Source organism: Pleurodeles waltl, chromosome 7, assembly GCF_031143425.1.
Source record: "Pleurodeles waltl isolate 20211129_DDA chromosome 7, aPleWal1.hap1.20221129, whole genome shotgun sequence".
Classification (NCBI taxonomy): domain Eukaryota; kingdom Metazoa; phylum Chordata; class Amphibia; order Caudata; family Salamandridae; genus Pleurodeles; species Pleurodeles waltl.
Window position 1 is genome coordinate 495,657,930 of NC_090446.1, and position 24,349 is coordinate 495,682,278.

General features: G+C 45.8%; 1 protein-coding gene across 3 annotated transcripts in view; it reads left to right on the forward strand.

Annotated features, from left to right (window-relative positions):
- Nucleotides 1-24,349, forward strand: part of FBXL19 (F-box and leucine rich repeat protein 19) — a 388,122-nt gene that overhangs the window by 20,139 nt on the left and 343,634 nt on the right. For all 3 annotated transcript variants that reach the window (XM_069244160.1, XM_069244159.1, XM_069244161.1), the window contains 3 exons: nucleotides 18,489-18,690; nucleotides 19,265-19,408; nucleotides 23,297-23,383. In XM_069244160.1, the coding sequence (XP_069100261.1) occupies nucleotides 18,520-18,690; nucleotides 19,265-19,408; nucleotides 23,297-23,383 (402 nt within the window). In that variant the 5' untranslated portion in view covers nucleotides 18,489-18,519. The remainder of the gene's footprint in view (nucleotides 1-18,488; nucleotides 18,691-19,264; nucleotides 19,409-23,296; nucleotides 23,384-24,349) is intronic.

Consider the following 24,349-nt stretch of genomic DNA (forward strand, 5'->3'; position numbering starts at 1 on the left):
CTCTCTCAGGTCCTTCTCACTTCCTTTCAGTATTTGAACCGCATGAGAATTAAACTCCACTTCTGCCTGTAGTGCCCCTATAGAGGTTTCCTAAGCCCCTAGTCTCTGTAAGATTAGTGATTTTTCGCATCTAGACCATCACAAAACCCCTGGATTTTAGCTTGGTTGGATTCAGAAACGGCAAATTTATCTCATCTCTTGCAGTAACGACTGGAGGAGGGAATCCGTATGAGCTACATTAGTTCTATCGGAGTCTGCCTCACATGGAGGCACCGAACCCCCCCCCCCTGCCTCCGAGCTGTATCCTGATATAAATCCTGGATAACCAGGCTGTGTGGCGAAACCAGCGGGGTGGAGCTTCTGCCATATTAGACATATTTGCAGCCTTGTTTACCAAAGAGGTGGGTGCTGCCTGAGAAGCACTGGACTGGTCTAATATTTAAAATAAAAGACCTAAGGGAGGGGGGTAACATTTTGCCTCCCAGAAGCAAAACTTGCAATGATTGTAGCCGATAGGGCTTTAAAGTTTGAAAGAGAAGCCCCTCCCTCAGTTTGCAAATCTGGAGGTATAGAAAGGTTAGAGGCGTTACCTTTTGCCACACGTTTACTTCTTCCCCCCAGCACCCAGAGGAGGTAATTCTGATGGAGCTGCAAAAGAAGCTGGAGGGTCCAACCCAGCCTTCGAGGGGGACAACTTCTGCCCTCCTAGCCATTTTCTGGCCCCCGACTCAGATGGGCGCCTGGGGGTCATGCAGGAGGGCTGGTAAAAAAAAAAAAAAAAAGGGCCTGAGGCGAAAGCTGCTCCAAAACGTCAAAATCACCCAGATATAGCTGCTCGAAGGCCAGCTCACCTTGTGGATCCTGGTGCAGGCAGGGCAGAGCCGGGAGCAAGCCTGTGCTGGCTCTGCCTCTGCTGTCCTGGAAGTGCAGCCTGGCCGCTACCCCTCTGTGCTTGTGGAGGGACCAGGCAGCCCAAATCCAGCGTGATAACAGCAGCGGACCTGCCCGGTCGAGGGGTACCCCGATATGAAGAGCGCCGATCCGCTGTAGACGCCAGGTAAGTTGAAAAACAAAAGAGAAAAGAAAATGCAGCTGGGACTCGTCCCCGCAGCAGGAAAGCAGGCGGCGTGTGAGGTGGAGGGCGGGGACCGCTGTCGGTGCGCTTGCGGACCGCCATGTTCCCCGATGAGCACCTGTGGAATTTCTTTATAAATTTGGTCATCCCAAATATTACAAAAAAGTTTGACTAAAAACTCTTTAATGCCTGCAGCATCTGGTATGCAGTAAGAAGACTGGTTATCCCATATTACAGTGAGTTGGTCCCAATCTGGAATTCTCCTGGTACTCCGATGTGTCTCCAGCATGTACTAGCTAAGCCATTGATAGAGGGAGGAATTGTGCAGTGGGGACAACTAGTCAATGGGGCCTCCGTTAGCTCTTGGGAATCCTTATCTAAAGTAACTAATGCTAAATTATCAAGGTTCAAATACGTGGTAATTAAAGGCTGGTTACAAGGAGAAACTGAGGTTGGGTGTTCTACGGGATGGGAGAAGGAAATTACCGACCCACAGAGCCAAAAGAAAGAGGTTTCAAAGTGTTATTGGGCATTTATACAGGCTGAAGATGCATCTTGCCCACCCTCTACAGAGGATGGGACTTGGTGTTTCCCGCACTTGATCATCCTTATCTCTGGCGGGCCTCCATGAAGATTCTCTGGTCTGTGGTTAAATCTGCCCCCCTGCTGCGGAACCACTTGTTTAGCATATATTGGGCTTACTGGACCCCTAAAAGGCTTGCTAGAATAGCTCTTCGAGGTAAGCGTGGTTGCCCAAAGTGTGACCTAGAGGGGGCAGATGCTATTCATCTTTGGTGGCAGTGCCCAGGGATTCATACTTTCTGGGAACAAGTGGGTAGGTCGATCTTGTCTATTATAAATAGGCGTAACGAGAACTCTACCAATGGTTGTATTTGGGTTATATGAGACTGCTGAGAGGAGTCTGTGTGATAGATTGGAGAGACCTCAGGTGCATCTCTTTTTCTATTTGGTTCTGATAGCCCAGCGGGAAATATGTATTAAGTGGATCTATAGTCTCCTCCTACCCCACCACCCCCCACTCATAGGGATTGGTTGTTGTCCGTTAAGAGAATTTCCGATTTAGACTGTACTAATAGCTCGGATAGGTCCCTTAGAACGTGGGAACCCTTTTTTGTTTTTTATAGAACCATCTCTGCAGACATTAGGCCAGAGTGAAATAATTAGACTTGAGTTTTGGTTTTGGTAAGAGTCCAATGATTAAGTCTTTAAGATCTGTAAATTAGGAGGATGGGGGAGGACTTGTTCTGCCCTACCCCTAAGGCTGATTGGGGGCCGCTCGCTACCCGAGCTCTGGTAGACCACCTGGCTGAGGTCCTGGGCCGGAACATGATGTGGCTTCTCTTGTCTGTAGTTGGTTATATATGAGGACTCAAAAAAAAAAAAAAAAAAAAAAAAGACTTGTGCATGTAAGCCAATCTTACACTTGTCGATATGCGTGAGAATTGAGTCTATAATGTTTTGTCTCTGACCAGACCTTTTAGAATGTATCTTGATGTGAAAAGTAAATGTCCAGTCACTGATCAAGTGCTTTAAGGATATGTTGACAACCAGGCACATAGTGATGGCGAGATACCCTGCACACCCACGAATTACAAAGTGTGGTTAAAACGCAAAAGGTCAGACTTTGATTCTCGTTTGGCCAGCTAAACACTGAACTACAAGTATAGTCTGGGTTTACTTACAGTAACATTTTATGAATGGAGTAAGTGCTTAAAAGTCAGTTTGCCTGAGCAATTCAGAAGACACGTCCTGAGAAACTAAGTTCTGTGATTTTTCAAATATTTCATATAAATAAATCACTGTTAAGGGCCTGGAAAATCAACAGTGGTATAAGAGCCTTACTCAAATCCAAACCCTGACACAATATGAGCCTGTTTATAGTCCCACTGTTATCACCATTCTGATATAATAATGCTAATATAATATGTCACCTGAGTGCATGGCAGCATATTGGGTATGTATGTGTGTGTGTTTTTTTTTTTTTTTTTTTTTAAGCTGGCAAGTAGATTTCTAGAGCATGTTGTCCCTTGGACAAGTAGATATTTCATGAACGTCCACACGCTTGAGTAGTCTGAGTCTGTGGAAGCTGAGCTTCCAGAGAATTCTGAGAGTGGCATTGGTGGCAAGAGGTGTTGGCGAGCGGATCCTTAATGAAATCTAACATTTGGTTCCATGTGGAACAGATAAGATCAGCATTGCAACGCACATGTGTCGGTGAGCTAATTGGCAGTGGAGACATTCTCTGTCAGGTCTCAGTAGCTAAGCACTGTAGTGGTGGACGTAGAGGACTCCCAGGTGGAGATGACGTTGCAGTGTAGAAAAAAACACTGACAGTATTGGGTTTGTGGGATTATCACCAGAAGTAGAGGTGACCCTTTTGAAAAATTTTGATTTCTGGGATCCAACCAGAAGCGGAGCTGACTCTTAACTTTTTGGGGTTCGCGGTCGACTTCAGTTAACTGTGAAGTTAGCCTGCTTTGTTTTTGTGTCCCGCGTCGGGCAGCACACACAAACGACTGTGATGAAGTGGTGGAGAGGAAATTAAGAATATTTTGCCCATTTAGCTGGAATAAACCCAGCATAACAGTTACCATTTTTTAGGCCTAGCTTAACAGAACAGCTTTCTGTTGCCCTATTTATTACTGATTCTTAAAAATGTACATAGAGTGGGCTTTGACTCCGCCCAGAGCACTGTTTTTCTCTCACCTCGTGCTGTGGTCTATTTGGTTAGCATTCTGCCTGCTCTAGGGATAGAGTATTTTACATCTTAAAAAGGTACACTAAATCATTCCTTATCTCACAGACGCAAGAAAAGAATCGTTTCCGTATTTTTCCACCGCAGTAGGATATTTTCTTTCTAATATTTTTCATTGGGCTGACAATGCAACCCAGACCTATTGGCTTTAGCGATGCTTGCTTGTTTGATCTGCAATACAGTTTATGTGTAGCTCGTACAGTAAATCTCCTACTCGAAGCTGTGCCTGGCTCCCAGTGGCTCCGTCATGTGGTAAAGAAGCTTCAGGTCACAACTGAGATAAATTGGCAGAGCACTAAGCGGCCCCCGTGGCACAAAGCGGGAGTCTTCAGACCTGTACTGAAGTGCATTGTCCGAACTGTGTCTGGGTTCCAGTGCGGGGAATAGGGTGGGGCCTCCAAAGAAGTGACGTGTTAGCATGCAGAAGTTGCAGTCCTTGAATTTTTTTTTGTGTTTCACATCTCAGAACTGCGTAAAACCTGAATATGTTCAGGGGTCTCTGATGTGCATTCCCTTAATGCCTCGCTCTGGTTCCTAAGTGCCAACATGTTCCTTTTGGGAGGTTGTCGTTTTAATTCTGGCGCAGATGAGAACGTTTGTCTCCTCCCACCCGAGAGGGCTGGGACCAACACCTGTTTAACCTGCTCCCAAACGAGTTCCACAACGCCTGACACCTATGGCCTAGGGAGAGGTGGCGCAGAAGAAAATGCCCCGCTCCTTACAGGAGATGGGATTTGGGGCCTCCGCGCCATTAGAGCCTTGTCACCCCCGCCTCCAACCTTCTCATATCTCAGTGGGACTGGTGTGCCTGTTGGTTCAGCTAGGTGCGAAATTTCCATAACTACGTGAGCCAGTCACTCCGCGCTTTTGTATCTGTTTACTTTAGCACAATTAATTGCTTGTTGCATGCCGGGACTTGGATTCCTGGCTCTCCTATCACAGAATAGGGTGTTTATAATCTGCAGTTTTAAAAGTTGCTTTACCGTCCCTGCTACCAGCACTTGACACTTAATCCCCTGCCCCTTTACATGTGACTGGTGGATTTACGACTTCTCGGTTGTGATAGTTTCAATCCTTGTGTGTTGAAATGGAGATTAAGGAACTCTAACGATCCCCTCTTATTTTCAATTGACTAGAACTTTACACACCTCTACTGCAAAACTCCCATTTAACAATACAGAGTTAGGGAATGGATGTCTGCATATCCCTTGTCCGGCTTGAGTACCCATTCCTCCCTTCCCATTTACGTTCATACCACCTCATCGTTGTTTGCCAACCAGTTAGGGTACCTGTTGTTTATTTTATTTATTGTTTTTAAAAAAAAAAAATTAACCACGCCTCTCTTCATTCCAAGCATTGGGGTGTTTATTTGCATTAACTTTCCTTGTAGCTTCTTTTTGTCCATCTCTACACAACAAAAGCCGGTAGTCCAGAATTGTGACTTTTTTTTTGGGGGGGGGGGGAGGAGGCGGTTGGGTGAGGGGGGTCATATAGCCATGTGAATGTTTGCCGCAAAAATTGCCCGATATGTGGGATGATAGCACCCACCTTTTTGCTTCCCGTTAAGCTCTCAGAAGTCTCACTCAGAATCTCTTCCAGTGGCCAATTCATCGCTGTAGGAAGATGCATCGAGAGTGCTAATTCCTTTCTGACGTGCCACAGCACAGGAATAAGTGAGCAGGACCCGGTGCTACCAAGTGCTTTTGAAAGCACAGAGACCGTTTTTTGCCAGCTAGGTCGCTCTAGTCACGTTTCTTGGATAGCAGGCATAGACCTGCAAGAAATTTCCATTATGTGGCTGTAATTTCGCGTTAGGAAAAGTTAATGAAATTGCGCTATTATTCCATGTCACGGAATTACATGTCGTTAACAACAAAAGTTTAGCACGTTTGCACAGCAACAGTGTAAATGACCAGAACACGAGCAGCTGCCGTTTGTACCAAAATTAAATTAGACAAAAACACAAACGTTACAAATTGTGTCCTGCTTCCAAAATAGATGCAGGGATGCCTTTCGCGCAAATACATGCCATAATTACACATACGTTTTCCAAAACTTCATGTAAACGCACACAACCACATTAAGCTAATTTCCCACGTCTACTGAGGTACCATTAAGCTCCTGGTTGAGAAAATAAAATATAAAAAGCTTTGGCAACGCTAATTGATCTGGCTTCATTGAGCCCAAGCATGCAATTAGAATTTGTCCAGAACTTTTTGCGTTGATAATGCTGGTTAATCAGTAGATGGGTTTTTTTTTTTTTTTTTTTTTTTTATAGCTTTTTTTCACTAGGTAAAATCACATACAATAATTGCTGCCTGGCCTGAAACATATAGTGAAACAATAATATATTATCCAGCTAGTCATGAAGTAGTTAGGCTTTTAAGTGCGAATAGTCCCACAGTGGGTCCCACATTCTGTGATATTTCTGTGGACACCCTGATGTATATACAAGCTGTTCTGCCTTTGCACAATAGCTATACTTTAATAGAAAGGGCCTTGCCAGACTGGCAGTGACAGGGAGTATCCTATTTGGCTAGCAACAGCCCTGTTGCCACAAACAGCCTCATGGCTTGATCAACGCACCATTCATCTGTAAGACCTAGTAGCGCCATCTTAAGATCTGGTGTTGCAAGTTTGCATACATCTTCGGTTAGTCTGTCATTTATGTGAACCCAGTGTTTCTGATGGATGCATCAACCGGCGGATTCCTCACCTTTTTGAATATCCCGAATGCGCCAGCATTCCACTGAAACTTTTCTTCACAGCTGTTCCACATTGACGATGGGGTCACAATGTCCATGGCTTCGCACACTGCTCTGCCTGGCGTCAGTGGAGCCATAAAATGTCCATGTCGGCGTGCTGAAGTCCGTTCCTTTTTTACGTGCCTCCGACGCACAACAGTTTTCTGATAGGCTCTCCATAGGGTTAGGAGTCCTTCAACATTTTTTCCGGAATTGCAACGTTGCAGGAGAAAAAGTTGCCACCTTGACATCTGACTCTCACATTCCCTGCAAGGCCTGAACCCAAAATGTCTATCAATGAACCTCATGAAGATTGTCTTTGGTGTTTGAGTTTGGACCATGATATAGATGCCAGAAGATGGAATCCAAAGTTCTAAAGCAGAGAGCAAAACTCTTCATGGCCAAGGGGAGACGGGAGAAGAGAGGCCGTCGAAAGTCTTGTCCTTGTTCAAAGTCGCCATCTTCCCATTCCCTAAAGTCAGCCAAGAGAAAAGCAGGGTCATAGTTTCCAACGTCGTTCTTCAAAAGATGTGCCTCCAATGTCGATATCGCCTCGTCCGAAGTAGAGTGAAGTTCTGTCCTGTGGACTCTCCAGCATCACCTTAGAGTCCGAGACCACCACAACATCACCTAGGCGTCCTGAGACGTAGTTACAGTTCCTCCTCTACAGGAGCCAGGGTATCCAGCTTTTCCTGTTCCAGGAAATGATCCTTCAATTTTTTTTTTTAAATGCTACGTACAGCATTTTTAGTAGGGCGAATGACTTCATCTGGTGCACCTGTGGGCCCCATGGGTTCACTATCATATTCCCTTGGAGGATTTCTGGCGCAGTGTCAGCAGATGCCATTGATGCCTTTTTATGCTGATGGTCCAGGTTTCTGGGCTGACCTCGGTGCAGACAAAGGCTCCTCCTTCGCCAGTCGAAGTTCAGCAGGTGCCACCGGCGCTGGTTGCTCCCTCTCTGATATCAGCTGAATCTGTTCTGGCGTGGCATCATTTGACTCTAGTTCCATTAACCTCTTCTATACAGGTGCAGAAGTCGCCAGCACCACTACTGATGTCACCGATCCTCGTACTGGCTTCACCAATGCTGTTGTTGAAATCAAGCCATAGATCTCGGAGGTAAGCTCAGAGGCTTCTTGAAGAGCAGCTGTATGGTTTTGGAGAAGGAGAAATGGAAGAGGGGGAAATACTGTTACTGGATCCAGATTTCGATGTTTTAGAAGTGGCAAGTGGGTTGACGATTCCCCAGAATTGGAACTGTTGTCTCCAAAAGGTATTCCTCCACCGGAGGTCACATCATACCATTCGATGATAAGGAAGGTGACTGAAATGTTGGCACTGCCTTTTCCATCAACTGAGCTCAAGTCTAATTTGCTAACCGAGCCTTAATTGCCTTTAAATGAGGCATTGACTGAGCCAGTTCTAAAAACTTGGCAGAAAGCCATGTCTTCCTTTGCAGTATCCAGTCTATTTGCAAGGAGATACAAGCCTGCTCACGGTAACAAAAATGTAAAAAAAAAAAATATATATAATACTACATTAAGAGCAGCTTTAACCCCAAAGCCCACAATCACCCTGCACACACACTTCCGAAATTGAAGGATTTGATGTCTCATCCAACTTAGAAACTATATGGTAGGGAGTAGTGTGGCAGAGAGTTACTCTGGGTGGCACTTGGTAACAGAAGTAGAGTAGCTGACCCAGCACTGAAATAGACATTTTATTAAATGAACTCTCTTGATTTACCTAACAGCTACAGGAACATATGCCTATAGATTGCACAGTCAAACATTATAAAATGATATGTGCAGCAGGACAATTCTACTCCTGAAAGATATATCCAGAGAGTGTATCTGGTGCAGCGGTTTTCTCGCTGCTGCTGTCGTACTCAGTATCTAGAGCAGGCCACCCTTCCAGTTCTATAGGAGCATCAGTCGCAGGTCTCGCCTGCTTCTCTGGCGATTTCTTTTCCGGCTGGTGTATTGGGGTTTAGTCTTCTGTTTAGGGACCAGCTATGTTTGGTTGACAACAGATTCCAGTCCCTTTGGAATCTCCCATTTCCAAGCCAGTCCCAGGAATCCTGTGATGTGCCATCCCATCCTGCTGAGCCTTTAGTTTTTCAGGATACAGGAACATGTTATTTTAATTGCATTAAATGTAGTTTTAGTTTCACCTCTGGGAATGACCTTCACTGTTCCACCTGGGCCGTATATTCTGGATTAATGCTGACCTTAGTGGATCTGATGGCAAGGTCTGGTGTCTGGGGGGGCCTGATGGAGTATCACATCTCTGGTGGCATAATAATAAAAAAAATATATATAATAATCCGGCTATCAGCGGTTTTTGAGGAGCCCCAGGGCCAGTGTGATTATGGCACCAAAGATCTATGAGCCCCCTCAATATCCAAACAGGATGATAAAAACCTCTGCAGAGACGCACAATTTTCAGCCAGGTAGTCTAGAAATACTTAAGGGCCTACCCCTCTGATCCTTCATTCAGTCCAACAAGGTGGATGTTTTGTCTGGAGACCCACCCCCTGAGTCTCGTGCTCTTTTCTTTCATGACTCCTCACAAGCCCCTTCTTGTGTGTGAGCTAAGTTTGAAGTGTATGCACTGTCTTCTGTAGTGAAAAGTCTAGTTTCTGCTTCAACATCTCTCTGCAGTCTTCCTGAAGTCTTGAAGTGGTTCCAGTGTTGATCATGTGTCGCAATAGCTTGAAGGGTCTTTTCACGAATAACGTGTGGAGTGGTGGAATTGTTGGAGCACACTGGGGTTGTTGAGTTGCTGCGCCCCAGACGGTGTACTGGAAGACTTGTCTGTTTTGCTTTGTTGGATATTTGCTGCTGCTTATGGTTTCCCCATGGAACCTCGATGAATAACAATATAAAATACAACAAGTCTTTTTGCGCTTTGTGGATCAGTGGAGTATTTGCCCTGATTGCCCATAAGGCTTTAACAATCTCCTGTTTCTAATGCCTTCAGGCAGCAGCCAGGTCACAAGATGTTGCTCTGCAACTCAGTGGGGCCCAGGTCTCAATTTGCAGCCCTATAGTGTCAGGAAATAAGGGGCTGCAGGGTGAGTCCATTTTACAGGCACCGCAGGGCCCAAATTTGTATCAAAAGCAACAGCTGGCTAAACTGGCCTAGGAGCTTCCCAGGGGGATATCCCATGTCCCACTAATACTCCAAAAGCGGGAGTGCAGGCCACCATGTAATCATGACCCATGACCCCTGACCCTCCAGGGAGTGGGGCACCAGCCAGGAGCCCACAGTGTCTGATACTTTCCTCTGGCTGCCGTGGCAGTCTACCTCACTGCAGTCATGCATCTGTCAGGATGCAGTCATTGGGTCTGCGTAGGGTGTGGGGATTTGGGCATTTTGGATCCTCATCCATGGGTAAGGCCCCCCCAGCATCCAAGCAAAATAATTGTAATTGTAATCGTATTTATATAGCGCTTACTACCCCTGACGAGGCATCAAAACGCTTTTCGATGAGTAGCACGCTACTCCGGTACCCAAACAAGAATTAGTGATGGATTAGTATAATTTAATAAGGAGTACAGTTTTAGTATTATTATGAGTTAATTTGAGTTGCGGATATGAGAGTTTGTTAGTTAGATTGACTGGAGTAATGGAGGGGTGGAGGAGGAAAGAAATCCAGAAGTGTTAATTGGGAGTTTATCCTTCATTTACTCAATCCAAAGGCTTGAGATGAATAAAAGGGGAGCGGAGGGGAAAGAGGACGTGGAAGGGTTAGGGAGAGCATAGTAGCAGGGTGAGATGAATGCAGGAAAATTTAGTAGGGTTGTGTGGGAGGTCACAGAAGTAGAGTGAGGTTTGGTGAGTTAGATGTGGAGGTGGAGGGAAGAGCTTAGGCAGAGATATTTAGAAGATGAAAGTGGTCGAAGGGATTTGGGATGAGTCCGAGTGAGAATGGAGGATAGTTTGATAGAGACATGACATAAGAGTGATGAGTAGATAAGTGTGATAAAAAGAGAGCAGAAATTCATAGATATCTAGTATAACAACCCAAAAAAAAAAAATGGGTAAGGCCTCCATGGGTAAGGCCCCCCCAGCATCCAAGCACAATTATTGGAGTTGGTTGGTACAGTGGGCCGGCAAAAATTGCTTAGGTTATTAGGCACCAAGTGTAGCTCATTTAAGGTGCATGTGTCATCTGGTGTGCTTAGCCGCTTCCCCCTAGCATTAGAATTCTAACACTTAAGCAGACAGATTGCAAGTCCTGCTACATTAGGAAAAAAATGATTGATTTCTGTATACCGCTTGTATGACATAAAGACTTTATTGTGATGATGATCCTATGCACCTTTGAGATGTAAAATAGTTCTTCATGTAATGCAGTGAAAGGATATGGAGGAAGTGGAATGATTCAACAAACAGCCAATAGCCTGAGGCTGGAGCAGTGAAATTCAAAGTACGGCCCGGTGTAGGATGCGGCCCTCTTGACCTTTTACATGCAGCTCCCGGTCAACAGCAAAACTGGACTGCTGTTTACTCAACTCGGTACTAATATTAAAAAGAAGTTAAAAATAAACAGGCAAACCTTTTATTTTAAGGTTAATTGAAGTTAAAGAAAGTAACTGTGGTGTCTTGCACTGCTTACATCAAGGAACACCTTAATTTTTAAAGACTTCTTGCAGCAAAGGTGTACAAATATGAAAGCATTTCCTCAAAATTCAAAAAGTGTATTTCATTAACATGCAAAAGTTTCACCATAGTATATCGGTGTATTGAGAAATATTTTTGAAAAAGTGATAGTTTTCAAACACATTTAAAAACATTAATGCTTTTCTCACACCCAGACAACTATGCCAAGAGTGAACTAAGAGATAAGTCAGTTGTTATCTGCACCCTTTGGGTGTTCTTTGTTGCTATTATGTATAAAAAAATGATAGTTTATTAAATCAAATATTTGAGAAGGTATTGTACAGCGCGCATCTTGACGTCTTGTATTTCGCGATCCTGTTATGTATGATAATGAAGAAAAAGGAGGGCATGTGAAATAAAACAAGTGCCTAGGATCACACAATTTGGGTCAAGTGGAGAAGCCGGGATTGATCCCAGGTTTTCTGGTTTCACATTGTGCATGTCAGCCTGGAGATATACATGCTTCACTTCTGTTCTACCCACAAAACTGCCATTCTGCTGGCATCAGTGTGGGGCATGGACACACCACAGGCAAAACATTTTGGCCCCTGAGAAAATGTTTGGGCATACACATAGGTCAGAGAGAAATACTCCTCTGGGTCGAGCCAAAGTTGATACTATGTATGTTTTAATTCATTGGTAACGTAGCTCATTTAGACACCTATGCTGTCAATCCAGTCCTAAAACAGACTTTGTGAGTAATTGGAGATCTGCCATTACTAAGAAACAGCTGAGCTGATTAGAGTATTATTTAGGTGCAACTCTTCATGCCTCAACTGTACCTTTCAGCCACAATTCGTTGATGGTTGAAGCCAGGAATGAGATCATACTCATTCAAGAATGAGATGTTAAAACTATCTATCCGATGTAGAACTTATTCCATACTGTTGTTGTGTAACAGATGTCCTGTTTCAGAATCTACTCCACTGGTGTAACTCAAAATGTTTCGGTAACTGTGTGGAAGTTTTCCTCTTTTGATATCTTAGTCGGGTACACACTATAATGCATTGGTCTGGAGGTGCGGCAGTTAAAGTGGAAGTAGGGCCATTCCATAAGTGTGGATGATTTTTCTCTTGCTGGTTCAATGATGGAGACGGTAGGAGTCATCTTTTATGGTTTAACTTGTGTGTTGATGAAGCTAGTGAGCATTAACTGTTCATTTGATTGTTTGAGCTGATATATATTTGACCATGGGTCAAATCTGTATTCAGGGATCCTTTCCAAAGGTAACGTTTCAAAAACAATACTGTCGTTCATCCTGATGAGATGATAGATTATCTCTGTCTTGTCCTGGAAAATGAGCACTCCAAAATATACCTTCGCCCAAGACTTGGGCCATTTCACTAACCAAACCACGAGTATAACCATAACCCAAGCCTAATGTGTACAGTAACGTGTAGGTTATGTTAATGGGACTCCCAAAAGAATCTAAAAACCTTTGATCACTTCTTAAACCACCCTTTGATGTTTCCTCTAGTGATTTAACATTACCTCCCCTTATAAGCCTCCATCAACTCGAATTGAGACACCCATAACTCTGCGGTTTCTAGTTCTGAGACTTGAACACTGTAAGCCAGAGATCTGTCGTGCAGCCACATAAGAGATTTTTGAACTCTCAGCTGGTGGAACGGAGCACTCATTTTTTCAGTAGACCTGGGGCCATACCAGTAATATCATACCGCAATGCTACAAGCCTGTGAAAGCAGAACGGAGTTATGACTGGCCTCAGGTGTGATGCACCCTTTGCACATAGATGGTTCATCCATGGGAGTAGTGTCTTGGGGCTAACAAGGTCAACATTTTTGTCACCATATAAAGGGACATTGTGATTTCTGGGGATGGAAGTGTGGCTCTGGCAAGACCATAGCAGAATGGTTTGTTATAGGATTACTTGTGCTCTTGCTTGTCACTCTGGATGACCAGTACAAAGGATCTTCAAACTCTTTTCCTGTCTCTCTGGAGGATAGTGAGTTCTGTGGTCTCAGTGACGTTCTTGAGTTTGCTGTGAATAGCAGCACACAATCCTGGTCTTGGCAGCACTCTTCACTTCTTGCAGAGGGCCTCATGACAGCACTTGGACAGCTGGGTGTTTCTTTAGATTACAGCATTACTGATTTTCCTCATTCCTTCACATCTGGTTGAGACTCCGAGATAGCGTGCTCTCGGTGCTTCAGGGAGGAAAGCCACTTTGTTTCTTACAGATGGAGAAGTAAATTGCTACACCATTTTCCCGAGCATAAGCAGGAGAAGCAAACCGCTTTGCATTAGGAAAATGTCCGAGTTCATAAGACCAGGAATTGCAATTATGTTGTCACTTCTAAACTATTTTGCCAAAAATTGACTTTAAGCATCCTTCACACGACTTTCAACAGGTTTTGTTTAGGATGACCAACTGGAGTGATGCTAGCAAGTGTAGTCTACACCTGTTTATGGTCGCAGTGGTTCCCAACCTGTGGTCCGGGGACCCCTGGGGGTCCGCGAAGCCTACTTAGGGGGTCCGTGACTGATTAGAAAATTAAAAAATATTAACATTAAATTAGGTCCCCAGCTTCCAGTAATGACTCGGGTGAGGGTCCCTAGATTCCAGTGATGATTCAGTGGGGGTCCCTGGGTTCCACTAATGTTTAAAGTGGGGGTCAACAGAAATCAAAAGGTTGGGAACCACTGGTCTAGTGTTAACCTGGAACTGTTGAACACCCTAGGATGAATTTACCATACCCCTGATAGACTTTTACACTGCCAGTTCCTGCTTTACAGTCCCTAGGTGAGGCAAGCCCATGACGCGTGGAATGCAGTAAAAGTGGAACCCTGTGTTTTCCAACCACTGAAGGTAATCCTAATCCACAGCGCACACAGGTCAATTGCCTTTATGCAGCCCTGTTGCACTCATTGGAACTGAGCACCAAGGTACTAATAGAATGGTGGGAGCAGTGCTTGGGTGCTGTATTCATTTGCAAACCGTAGAAATGCATGTTTCAAATGTTAAAAAGGCTTCCAGGAATTCTAGGTATAGATATCTGCAGATCTGATACAGACTTCTAGTTGCAGATTCTTTACCTTAGAATTTCCCCAGGTGTCAGACTGGATCCTCAAAAAGACCTTGACAGTTTAGGGAAGAAGATGTTTGCTTCTGCCAGTCTGGTGCTGCGGTCTGTGAACACTGCATGCCTTTTGGGCCATTACTCCCATACTCCCTGGGATACGGTTGTGCAAGTGTTGCCTCAAGTTCTGGAAGAGGCCCGAAACGTTCTCTCCCAAGCCATGACAGATGGGAGAGATGCTGCCAAGTTCATGATAATTTGTGGACTGGATACGACCGACTCACTGGGCAGGTGGTTGCATTGATGGTGGCATTGAGAAGCCACGCCTGGTTGATGACGTCTGGCTTTTCGGTGGATGTCCAGCAATCTTTGATGGACATGCTCCTTGATGGCACTTGTCTCTTCGGAGACAAGGCGGACTCGGCGCTCAAAAGATACCTGGGCTATGGCTTGGTCCCTTGACCTGGCAGCTGCTCCTCGCCCTCCTCTGTCCACCTATCAGTCTTTTCGTGGCTACGGAAGGGGCACCCAACGACGTCTATTGCCACCGACCTGCGCATGTTGTACAACCCCCCCTTTGCGGACGTGGGGATCCACCAACCTCGTGGCTCAGGGAGTCAGCGGGCTGCCCAGTCCTCTCCCACCCCCCCTCCTCTGCCTCTAAACCTTCCTAGTCCGTTGGGACATCCGGGACTAGTTGGAGGCAGGATTCGCCTTTTACCTGCACCACTGAGAATCCATTACCACGGACAGGTGGGTTTTACAGATTGTCCGACGGGGCTATTCCCTCCCCTTCGAGACCTCTCCTCCAGCCATGCCACTATCATTCGGGCATCTATCGGAGGATCATTTGGCACTTATCTGCAAGGAAGCCAAGGCTCCCCTACCAGAAGTAGGTCGTGGTTGCTATTCCCTCTACTTTCTGGTGCCCAAAAAGGACAAGGGCCTTCGCCTCGTCCTAGACCTCTGGTCCCTCAACCTCTTCCTCAAGAAGAAGTTCAAGATGTTAACTGTAGTTCAGGTCCTCTCTTCCCTGGATACTAGATACTAGATACTAGATGGTAGCGTTGGACTTGCAGGACGCCTATTTCCATATTCCCATCCTGCCGGCCCACAGAAGTTACCTATGATTCGTGGTGGGTCACGAGCACTTTCAGTTCACCCTGCTCCCCTTTGGCCTTACCAGCGCCCCTTGGATGTTCACAAAAGTTATGGTAGTGGTTGCAGCTCACCTGCGCAGTTAAGGTTTCCAGTCTTCCCCCTACCTCAACGACTGGCTGTTGAAGGCAGACAGGCCCCTGAAAGTCATCTCCCACCTCCAGACTACGACAAACCTCCCTCATTCGCTGGGGCTCACTATAAATGTGCCAAAGTCACACCTCACTCTTCCTCAGACGCTCCCTTTCATCAGACCTGGTCTGGACACAGTGCAGTTTCAGGCTTATCCTCTCAGAGAGTCCTGGATATTCAGGCTGTGAAACCAATGTTTCAGCCTCTATCCTGGATTTCGGTGAGAATGAATCTGGGGTTACCAGGACTTATGGCCTCCTGCATTCTGCTGGTCCAACATGCCAGATGGCATAATCGGGCTCTGCAGTGGGACCTGAAATTTCAGTGGGCTCCGCATCCGGGGAATATCTCTGACATGGTTTATCTCGGAGGGAACTGCGAAAGACCTGCAGTGGTGGTTGTCGAATCTGGATTGGGTAAACTGCAGATCTCTGTCCCTTCCGCATCCTGATCTCACAGTAGTGATGGTTGCATCCATCCTGGGATGGGGGGGCTGCATGGGAAAGGCAGAGATCAGAGGCCTCTAGTTTCCGGCAGAGTCTGGACTCCACATCGACCTTTTGGAGCTCCTGGCAATCTGACTTGCATTGAAAGCATTCCTTCACTCTCTCAAAGGGAAAGAGGTGCAGGTGTTCCCCGACAACACCACCGCTATGTGGTATTGCAACACGCTGTGCGAAGTTGGGTTGTCGACTCTTGGCCAAGAGGCTCTTTGCCTCTGGACATGGCTGGAACGTCAAGATATTTCCCTGGTGGTTCAACATCTGGCACGCTCTCTGAAAGTCTGAGCAAACGAACTCCGCCATCGATGCCTAGTCGATCATGAATGGCGTCTCCATCCAGAGGTTACACAAGGTCTCTTTCAGCAGTGGGGAGAGTCTTGGTTAGATCTGTTTGCCTCTGCAGAGAACGCGCAATGTCAGCTGTTTTGCGTGTTGGAATTTCTAAGGCGACACTCGCTCGGTGACGCTTTTCATCACAAGTGGAACTGAGGCCTCCTGTACGTCTTCCCACCAATACCACTTCTGCCCAGGGTTCTAAAGAAAATCAGGCATGACCAGGCCCAAGTAATTTTGGTGGGTCTGGACTGGGCATGAAGAGTATGGTATCCCGAGCTACTGAGCATGGCCATTGATCCTCCGATCAGACTGCCCCTTCGGGAGGATCTTCTGTCGCAGCAACAGGGGGACGGTTATCCACCCGAACCTGTCCAGTCTCTGCCTCCTTGCATGGAGATTAAGCGGCAACAGTTGACGGCTTTTGACCTTCCACCCGAAGTCATCTTGGCAGCCAGGCATCCCTCCACCAAAATGGTATACACCATCGTTGGAACACATTTGTGGCATGGTGTATCAACAAATCTGTTGATCCCCTCTCTGCACCTCTTTCAGAGCTTCTCCTCTTCATTCTCTCTTTCCCAGCAGGGCTCTGCTCAAAGGATATTTATCTGCCTTCTTAAGGCTACCAAACAAATCTTCTCTTTTCAATACTCCCATTGGTGGGAGGTTTCTTAATGCCCTCACTCATGTTTCCTCCCGTCCTGTTCATCATGCCCCAGTGGGATTTGAACTTGGTCCACACATACCTCATGTGTGCCCCTTTCGAGCCGCTCCATTACTGTCCTCTACTGCTCTCAACCCTTAAAACAGCTTTTTTGATTGCCATCACCTCTGCTCACAGAGTAAGGGAGCTTCAAGCCCTGTCTTCGAAGCCACCATCCCTAGCAGTGCATCCTGACAAAGTGGTGCTTCGTACCAGGGCTTTCTTTCGTCCCAAAGTGGCAACGCCCTTTCACGTTGGCCAGTCTATTACCTTGCCTTCTTTTAACTCACCTCCACGTCCCACACATGGGGTGGAGAGACTCCACCATCTGAAAGAGTGTTGGAGTTCTACCTAGATCGTACCAAAGATTTCCGGGTGAACGATCAACTCTTTGTGGGATATGTGGGAGTGAAGAAAGGGAAAGCGGTGCAGAAGAGGACCATCTCATGATGGGTAGTCTTCTGCATCAAGATGTGCTATGCTTTGGTGAAAAAGCAACCCCCTGAGGGTTTGCATGCTCATTCAACCAGAGCAGCTGCTGCACAGCGTTAGCACATGGAATTTCAGTCTTGGATATCTGCCAGGCCTCAATGTGGGCGTCTTTACCTACATTCTCCAAGCATTACTGCCTGAAAAGTAAGGTCCCCAGGGACTGCTATTTTGGGCGTGGGGTCCTGCAGGACCTTTTGGTGTGAACTTAGTTCGCCCACCGTGGTATTGCTGGGGTATCTCTTCTAAGGTAAGGAACATGCAACTACAAGTCTCTCTCCCCTCTCCACCGGACAATCCAAAATGGGACCCAGGTACTGATGTATTTAAGACGTTTTTTTGTGCATTCTTCTGGAGTATACAGCATTATGCGAATGTGACACTAAAATACAGTACAGTATATCCAATCAGGTCGATGTTGTTTTCCACTCAGGAGGGTGGACCCTCTGATAAAGCATGGCACTATCAGTGTGTGAAGGTTCGAAGTTATTTTATCATTTACATCCATATGTTCAGCTCTCAATGTATGCAGTCGACTACAGATTGGGAGGGATGTCCAGATAGGCCCCTTTCTTAGGTGCAATCAAGGATATCGTCATATGTTCATTAGCTATGTTAGAGAGGATCTACTGCTTTCCTGTTTCAGGCTTAATGGATGAAAGTGATCAGATGGACTTACTCTGTGTTTGTGACTGGGGATAATTTGGCTGGTTGTCATTTTGTTGTGTTTGTGTATTAGAAGCTGTCGCCTTGCTTCCTCGATTGTTGGAGTTTAATCTGTTGGAAGGGCATGTCCCAAAGTGTGCTAAGGAATGAGTTGTCCAGTAGATTGTGATGACTTTCTCTTTTTTTTCTTCCAGCCTTTTGTGTAGCTGAAGCAGACTGCAGCCAATGTCGTCCAGTAAAGGCGTGGGAGGAGCTCGCCGGCGACGGACCCGCTGCCGGAAGTGCTTCGCCTGCATAAGGACAGAGTGTGGAGAGTGCCACTTCTGCAAAGACATGAAGAAATTTGGAGGGCCAGGTCGCATGAAACAGTCCTGCATGATGAGGCAGTGCACTGCAGTGAGACTTTTTCTGTACTTATATTAAGAGGTGATGTTGTGTCGTGGGTGAAAGGCCACGCATTATTGGGCGTTATGTTGTAACCTATCTGCTAGTACTTGCAGGCAATTGAGGGAATCTCATAAAGCCTGCATGTTAGGCACATTTGGAAGTTCATGTGACAGGCCCTCTCCAACAGCTTGATCGTCTTATGTAGTGTGGTGATTAAAGGTTTGCTTCAGTCGAAACCATCACTCTGTTTCAAAGAAGGGCATCTTTTTGGGAGACAAACAGTCCAGTCTAAGCCCTGACGAGGGATGCACTGTTTATAATGTGCATCTATATTGATAGTTGGTTTTCGTTTAGCTGGAGTTGACCTATGGATGTCTCTGGAGGATGTGATTGAGTGCCCGATTAGGTAGAAATGCCTTGGGCCACTTTCTGCATCAAACGATGGTATGCACTAAATTAATAGTAGTGTTTGTATTGTGTGATTCATATTAGTGTTTCTTTTTTTCTTTTTTTTTTTTCTAATCCGAAGTAACATTTTTCCTCAAACACCTCCTTTTATCTCCTTTTCTTATGCATATGGCAGCCAGTGCTCCCACACACGGCTGTGTGTCACGTGTGTGGGGATGCTGGGAAGGAGGACACTGTTGAATCAGAAGAGGAGAAATTCACCATGTCTCTCATGGAGTGCACCATCTGCAATGAAATTGTACATCCTCACTGCATCAAGGTAAGCTGGGATGATAGCTTGGTATTGCAAGTGTTGCCCATTTTGGTTTATCAACATACCTGGTTGATGGCCCAGATTTCTTGTGTATGGATTCTGCCCCTAGTATTCCATGTGTGCTTGTGAGCGATCTTCTGGCTTTGATCTTCATCAAACTGAGTTCTGTGATCACCAGTTAAGATCTGCATTTTCGCATTGGCACTGATCAATTTCAGTATTAGAATTGGGTGTCTTTTCTGGGTCATTTTTTGTCATATTTGTTGGCTGCCTGTGGTGTGCAGACAGAAGTAATGTTTGTGCTTGATTCATTGGCTCAATCTTGTTCTCACATTCCAGTCACATGTTACAGTTTGTTTAGATTTGCTGATGAGAAGTGCACAGAAATATTTGTGCAAAGAGCTTTTTTTCTATTGTATATTTTTTGAATATTGTAACATTTAGGTTGTCTTTTTAGTGTGTGTGTGTGTGTGTGAATGTGTATATCTATCTATCTTTATCTATATAATGAATTGATTTAACTCCGTAGCATAGTTATGCTTCATGGTTTTCTTTCAGCTCCTTTCTCTTTTTGTATTCATCATAATACACACATTGCTTTTTACTTACCTCCAGACTGAACGTAGAGTCTATAGAACTTATAGTAGCTCTCTATAGGAGTTATTTAAAGAAATTGAGAAAGCAAATTCCCTATTCTTACGTAAAAGGAAACTGTTGCCTTAACGTCCCACCCATTTTTGGTCAATCAACGTCAAACAATCTCTTCCTCTGTGAAACTGCTTAAGCATTATTTTGTTTTGTTTACAAAAGTACACAGAAAAATGAATTACATTTTTAAAATTGTGATCATGTCCTCCCACGGTCTGGTGTCCCTTGTCACTGGGAACCAGATTATTCATTGTAGGAAGTTGGCTCTGTATGTGCTATTTCAAAGTAAGGAATAGCATGCACAGAGTCCAAGGGTTCCCCTTCGAGGTAAAATAGTGGTAAAAAGAGATAATACTAATGCTCTATTTTGTGGTAGTGTGGTCGAGCAGTAGGCTTATCCAAGGAGTAGTGTTAAGCATTTGTTGTACATACACATAGGCAATAAATGAGGTACACACACTCAGAGACAAATCCAGCCAATAGGTTTTGTTATAGAAAAATATCTTTTCTTAGTTTATTTTAAGAACCACAGGTTCAAATTTTACATGTAATAGCTCGTTTGAAAGGTATTGCAGGTAAGTACTCTAGGAACTTTGAATCATTACTTTAGCATGTATACTTTTCACATAAAACACAATAAGCTGTTTTAAAAGTGGACACTTAGTGCAATTTTCACAGTTCCTGGGGAGGTAAGTTATTGTTAGTTTTCACAGGTAAGTAAGTCACTTACAGGTTTGAGTTTTTGGTCCAAGGTAGCCCACCGTTGGGGGTTCAGAGCAACCCCAAAGTTATCACACCAGCAGCTCAGGACCGGTCAGGTGCAAAGGTCAAAGAGGTGCCCAAAACACATAGGCTATAATGGAGAGAAGGGGGTGCCCCGGTTCCAGTCTGCCAGCAGGTAAGTACCCGCGTCTTCGGAGGGCAGACCAGGGGGGTTTTGTAGGGCACCGGGGGGGACACAAAGTAGCACAGAAAGTACACCCTCAGCAGCGTGGGGGCGGCTGGGTGCAGTGTGCAAACACGCGTCGGGTTTCCTTCAGGTTTCAATAGGAGACCAAGGGGGTCTCTTCAGCGATGCAGGCAGGCAAGGGGGGGGCTCCTCGGGGTAGCCACCACCTGGGCAAGGGAGAGGGCCTCCTGGGGGTCACTCCTGCACGAAGTTCCGTTTCTTTAGGGGCTGGGGGCTGCGGGTGCAGGGTCTTTTCCAGCCGTCGGGAAATGGAGTTCGGACAGTCGCGGTCAGGGGGAGCCTGGGGATTCCCTCTGCAGGCGTCGCTGTGGGGGCTCAGGGGGGACAACTTTGGTTACTCAGTCGTAGAGTCGCCGGAGGGTCCTCCCTGAGTTGGTTGTTCTCCACCAGTCGAGTCGGGGTCGCCGGGTGCAGTGTTGCAAGTCTCACGCTTCTTGCGGGGAGTTGCAGGGGTCTTTAAATCTGCTCCTTGTAACAAAGTTGCAGTTCTTTTGGAGCAGTGCCGCTGTCCTCGGGAGTTTCTTGTCTTTTTCGAAGCAGGGCAGTCCTCAGAGGATTCAGAGGTCGCTGGTCCCTTGGAAAGCGTCGCTGGAGCAGGTTTCTTTGGAAGGCAGGAGACAGGCCGGTAAGTCTGGGGCCAAGGCAGTTGGTGCCTTCTGTTCTTCCTCTGCAGGGGTTTGTCAGCTCAGCAGTCCTCCTTCTTGTAGTTGCAGGAATCTAATTTCTAGGTTCAGGGAGAGCCCTTAAATACTAAATTTAAGGGCGTGTTTAGGTCTGGGGGGTTAGTAGCCAATGGCTACTAGCCCTGAGGGTGAGTACACCCTCTTTGTGCCTCCTCCCAAGGGGAGGGGGTCACATCCCTAATCCTATTGGGGGAATCCTCCATCTGCAAGATGGAGGATTTCTAAAAGTTAGTCACCTCAGCTCAGGACACCTTAGGGGCTGTCCTGACTGGCCAGTGACTCCTCCTTGTTATTCTCATTATTTTCTCCGGCCTTGCTGCCAAAAGTGGGGGCCGGGGCCGGAGGGGGCGGGCAACTCCATCAGCTGGAGTGTCCTGCGGTGTTGTGACAAAGGGGTGAGCCTTTGAGGCTCACCGCCAGGTGTTACAGCTCCTGCCTGGGGGAGGTGTTAGCATCTCCACCCAGTGCAGGCTTTGTTACTGGCCTCAGAGTGACAAAGGCACTCTCCCCATGGGGCCAGCAACATGTCTCTAGTGTGGCAGGCTGCTGGAACCAGTCAGCCTACACAGATAGTCGGTTAAGTTTTAGGGGGCACCTCTAAGGTGCCCTCTGTGGTGTATTTTACAATAAAATGTACACTGGCATCCGTGTGCATTTATTGTGCTGAGAAGTTTGATACCAAACTTCCCAGTTTTCAGTGTAGCCATTATGGTGCTGTGGAGTTTGTGTTTGACAGACTCCCAGACCATATACTCTTATGGCTACCCTGCACTTACAATGTCTAAGGTTTTGCTTAGACACTGTAGGGGCACAGTGCTCATGCACTGGTGCCCTCACCTATGGTATAGTGCACCCTGCCTTAGGGCTGTAAGGCCTGCTAGAGGGGTGTCTTACCTATACTGCATAGGCAGTGAGAGGCTGGCATGGCACCCTGAGGGGAGTGCCATGTCGACTTACTCAGTTTGTTCTCACTAGCACACACAAGCTGGTAAGCAGTGTGTCTGTGCTGAGTGAGGGGTCTCTAGGGTGGCATAATACATGCTGCAGCTCTTCGAGACCTTCCCTGGCATCAGGGCCCTTGGTACCAGTTACAAGGGACTTATCTGGAGGCCAGGGTGTGCCAGTTGTGGAATCAAAAGTACAGGTTAGGGAAAGAACACTGGTGCTGGGGCCTGGTTAGCAGGCCTCCGCACACTTTCAATTCAAAACATAGCATCCGCAAAGGCAAAAAGTCAGGGGGTAACCATGCCAAGGAGGCATTTCCTTACATTCATGATAAAAGGAGATATGTTCCTGACTATGTCAGAGGCACAAGGAGCCATTTGGAGAAGAGCACTTTTTTGAAGTATGTGATCTTTCACCCATGTTCGCTCATAAGTATAATGGGCTTGTCCCCTCCTTACAGACATCAAAACTACATCTTAAGCTTACATACATATTTCCTATACAAAGGCTTTAAGTGGCAGAGATAAACGGAATATGTGGGGCCAGGAGTGAGAGTTGAAGGATTGGAGATGAAAGTGAAGATGTGCATGTCATAGTGTTGCACATCAGCAGTTTGCTTGCCTTTATTTATCTTTTATGTCTCCTTAGATGGGACGGGCTGACGGAATCATCAATGAGGAAATCCCAAACTGCTGGGACTGCCCCAAGTGCAAACAAGAGGGCAAGACAGGCAAGGTAATGCAGAACCAGAAGTCCTAGTGGAATATCAGAGGTTCATGTGTATATTATGCTTTTGCTTGCTATGCATCTGTTGTCTAACTTTTGCCTTAGCATTTTTCGCCTGTTGTTCTAAAGTGAAGTCTGTATCAAATTCTGTATTGCACTTCTCACCATTTACATAAGACTAATGCCCCTGTACAATTTCTGATGTGGATGGAATCACCATTATATATGAAACTTGGTGTTGAAGCTTTTCTTTATATAGATCCTCTTCAGCTAGTGTATTACGTGTTTTTCTCTATCATAAAGCCTACACAAAGTGGCAAGCTTTGCAAGGGTAAAATCTGAATCTGAAATTTCTGATTTCACCTTTTCTGTCACAAATATCTTTGCATCCCACATGAATTGCAAGGAAAAAGTAGACTGCAAGTATGTGTATCAATGTTGTGCATCCACTTTAACTGTTTTAAAGCATAGAAAGGTACTGACTGCCCCTGTCCATTGATAACCCTTTGAACAATATAAAATGTCTTTGAGGATAGCTTCTACTGCTCTAGATACCCGGAAAGCAGGGCAGTTGCCCGGCTACGTGTCTCTCCCAGGGCACGGTTCTATATTCGTGTGCGTCTCCATCCACAGTGGTTCTGATAGATAGATGTCTATCTATCTAATTTTAAAAGCATATTTTTTTTTTTGTGTTTGTGTTTTTTTTTTTTTTTTTTTTTTTTTTTTTGCCTCCCCCCTTCCCATCCATACTTACCATGAATCTGTTCAGATTTCTGGGGGACATTTCCCACCTTCTGGCTATTATCATCCTCTTTTTGAAGATCTGGAAGTCCAGGTCCTGTGCTGGAACAATGTGATGTGAGCATGGATTTCTAAGATGGCTGCGAGAGAGGGAGCGTCGCACAAAGCTCCTGAAGGACGGGATCACTGTCTGGGAAAATCCCGGGTTTCCCTTAGGCATCCTCATCGAATCTA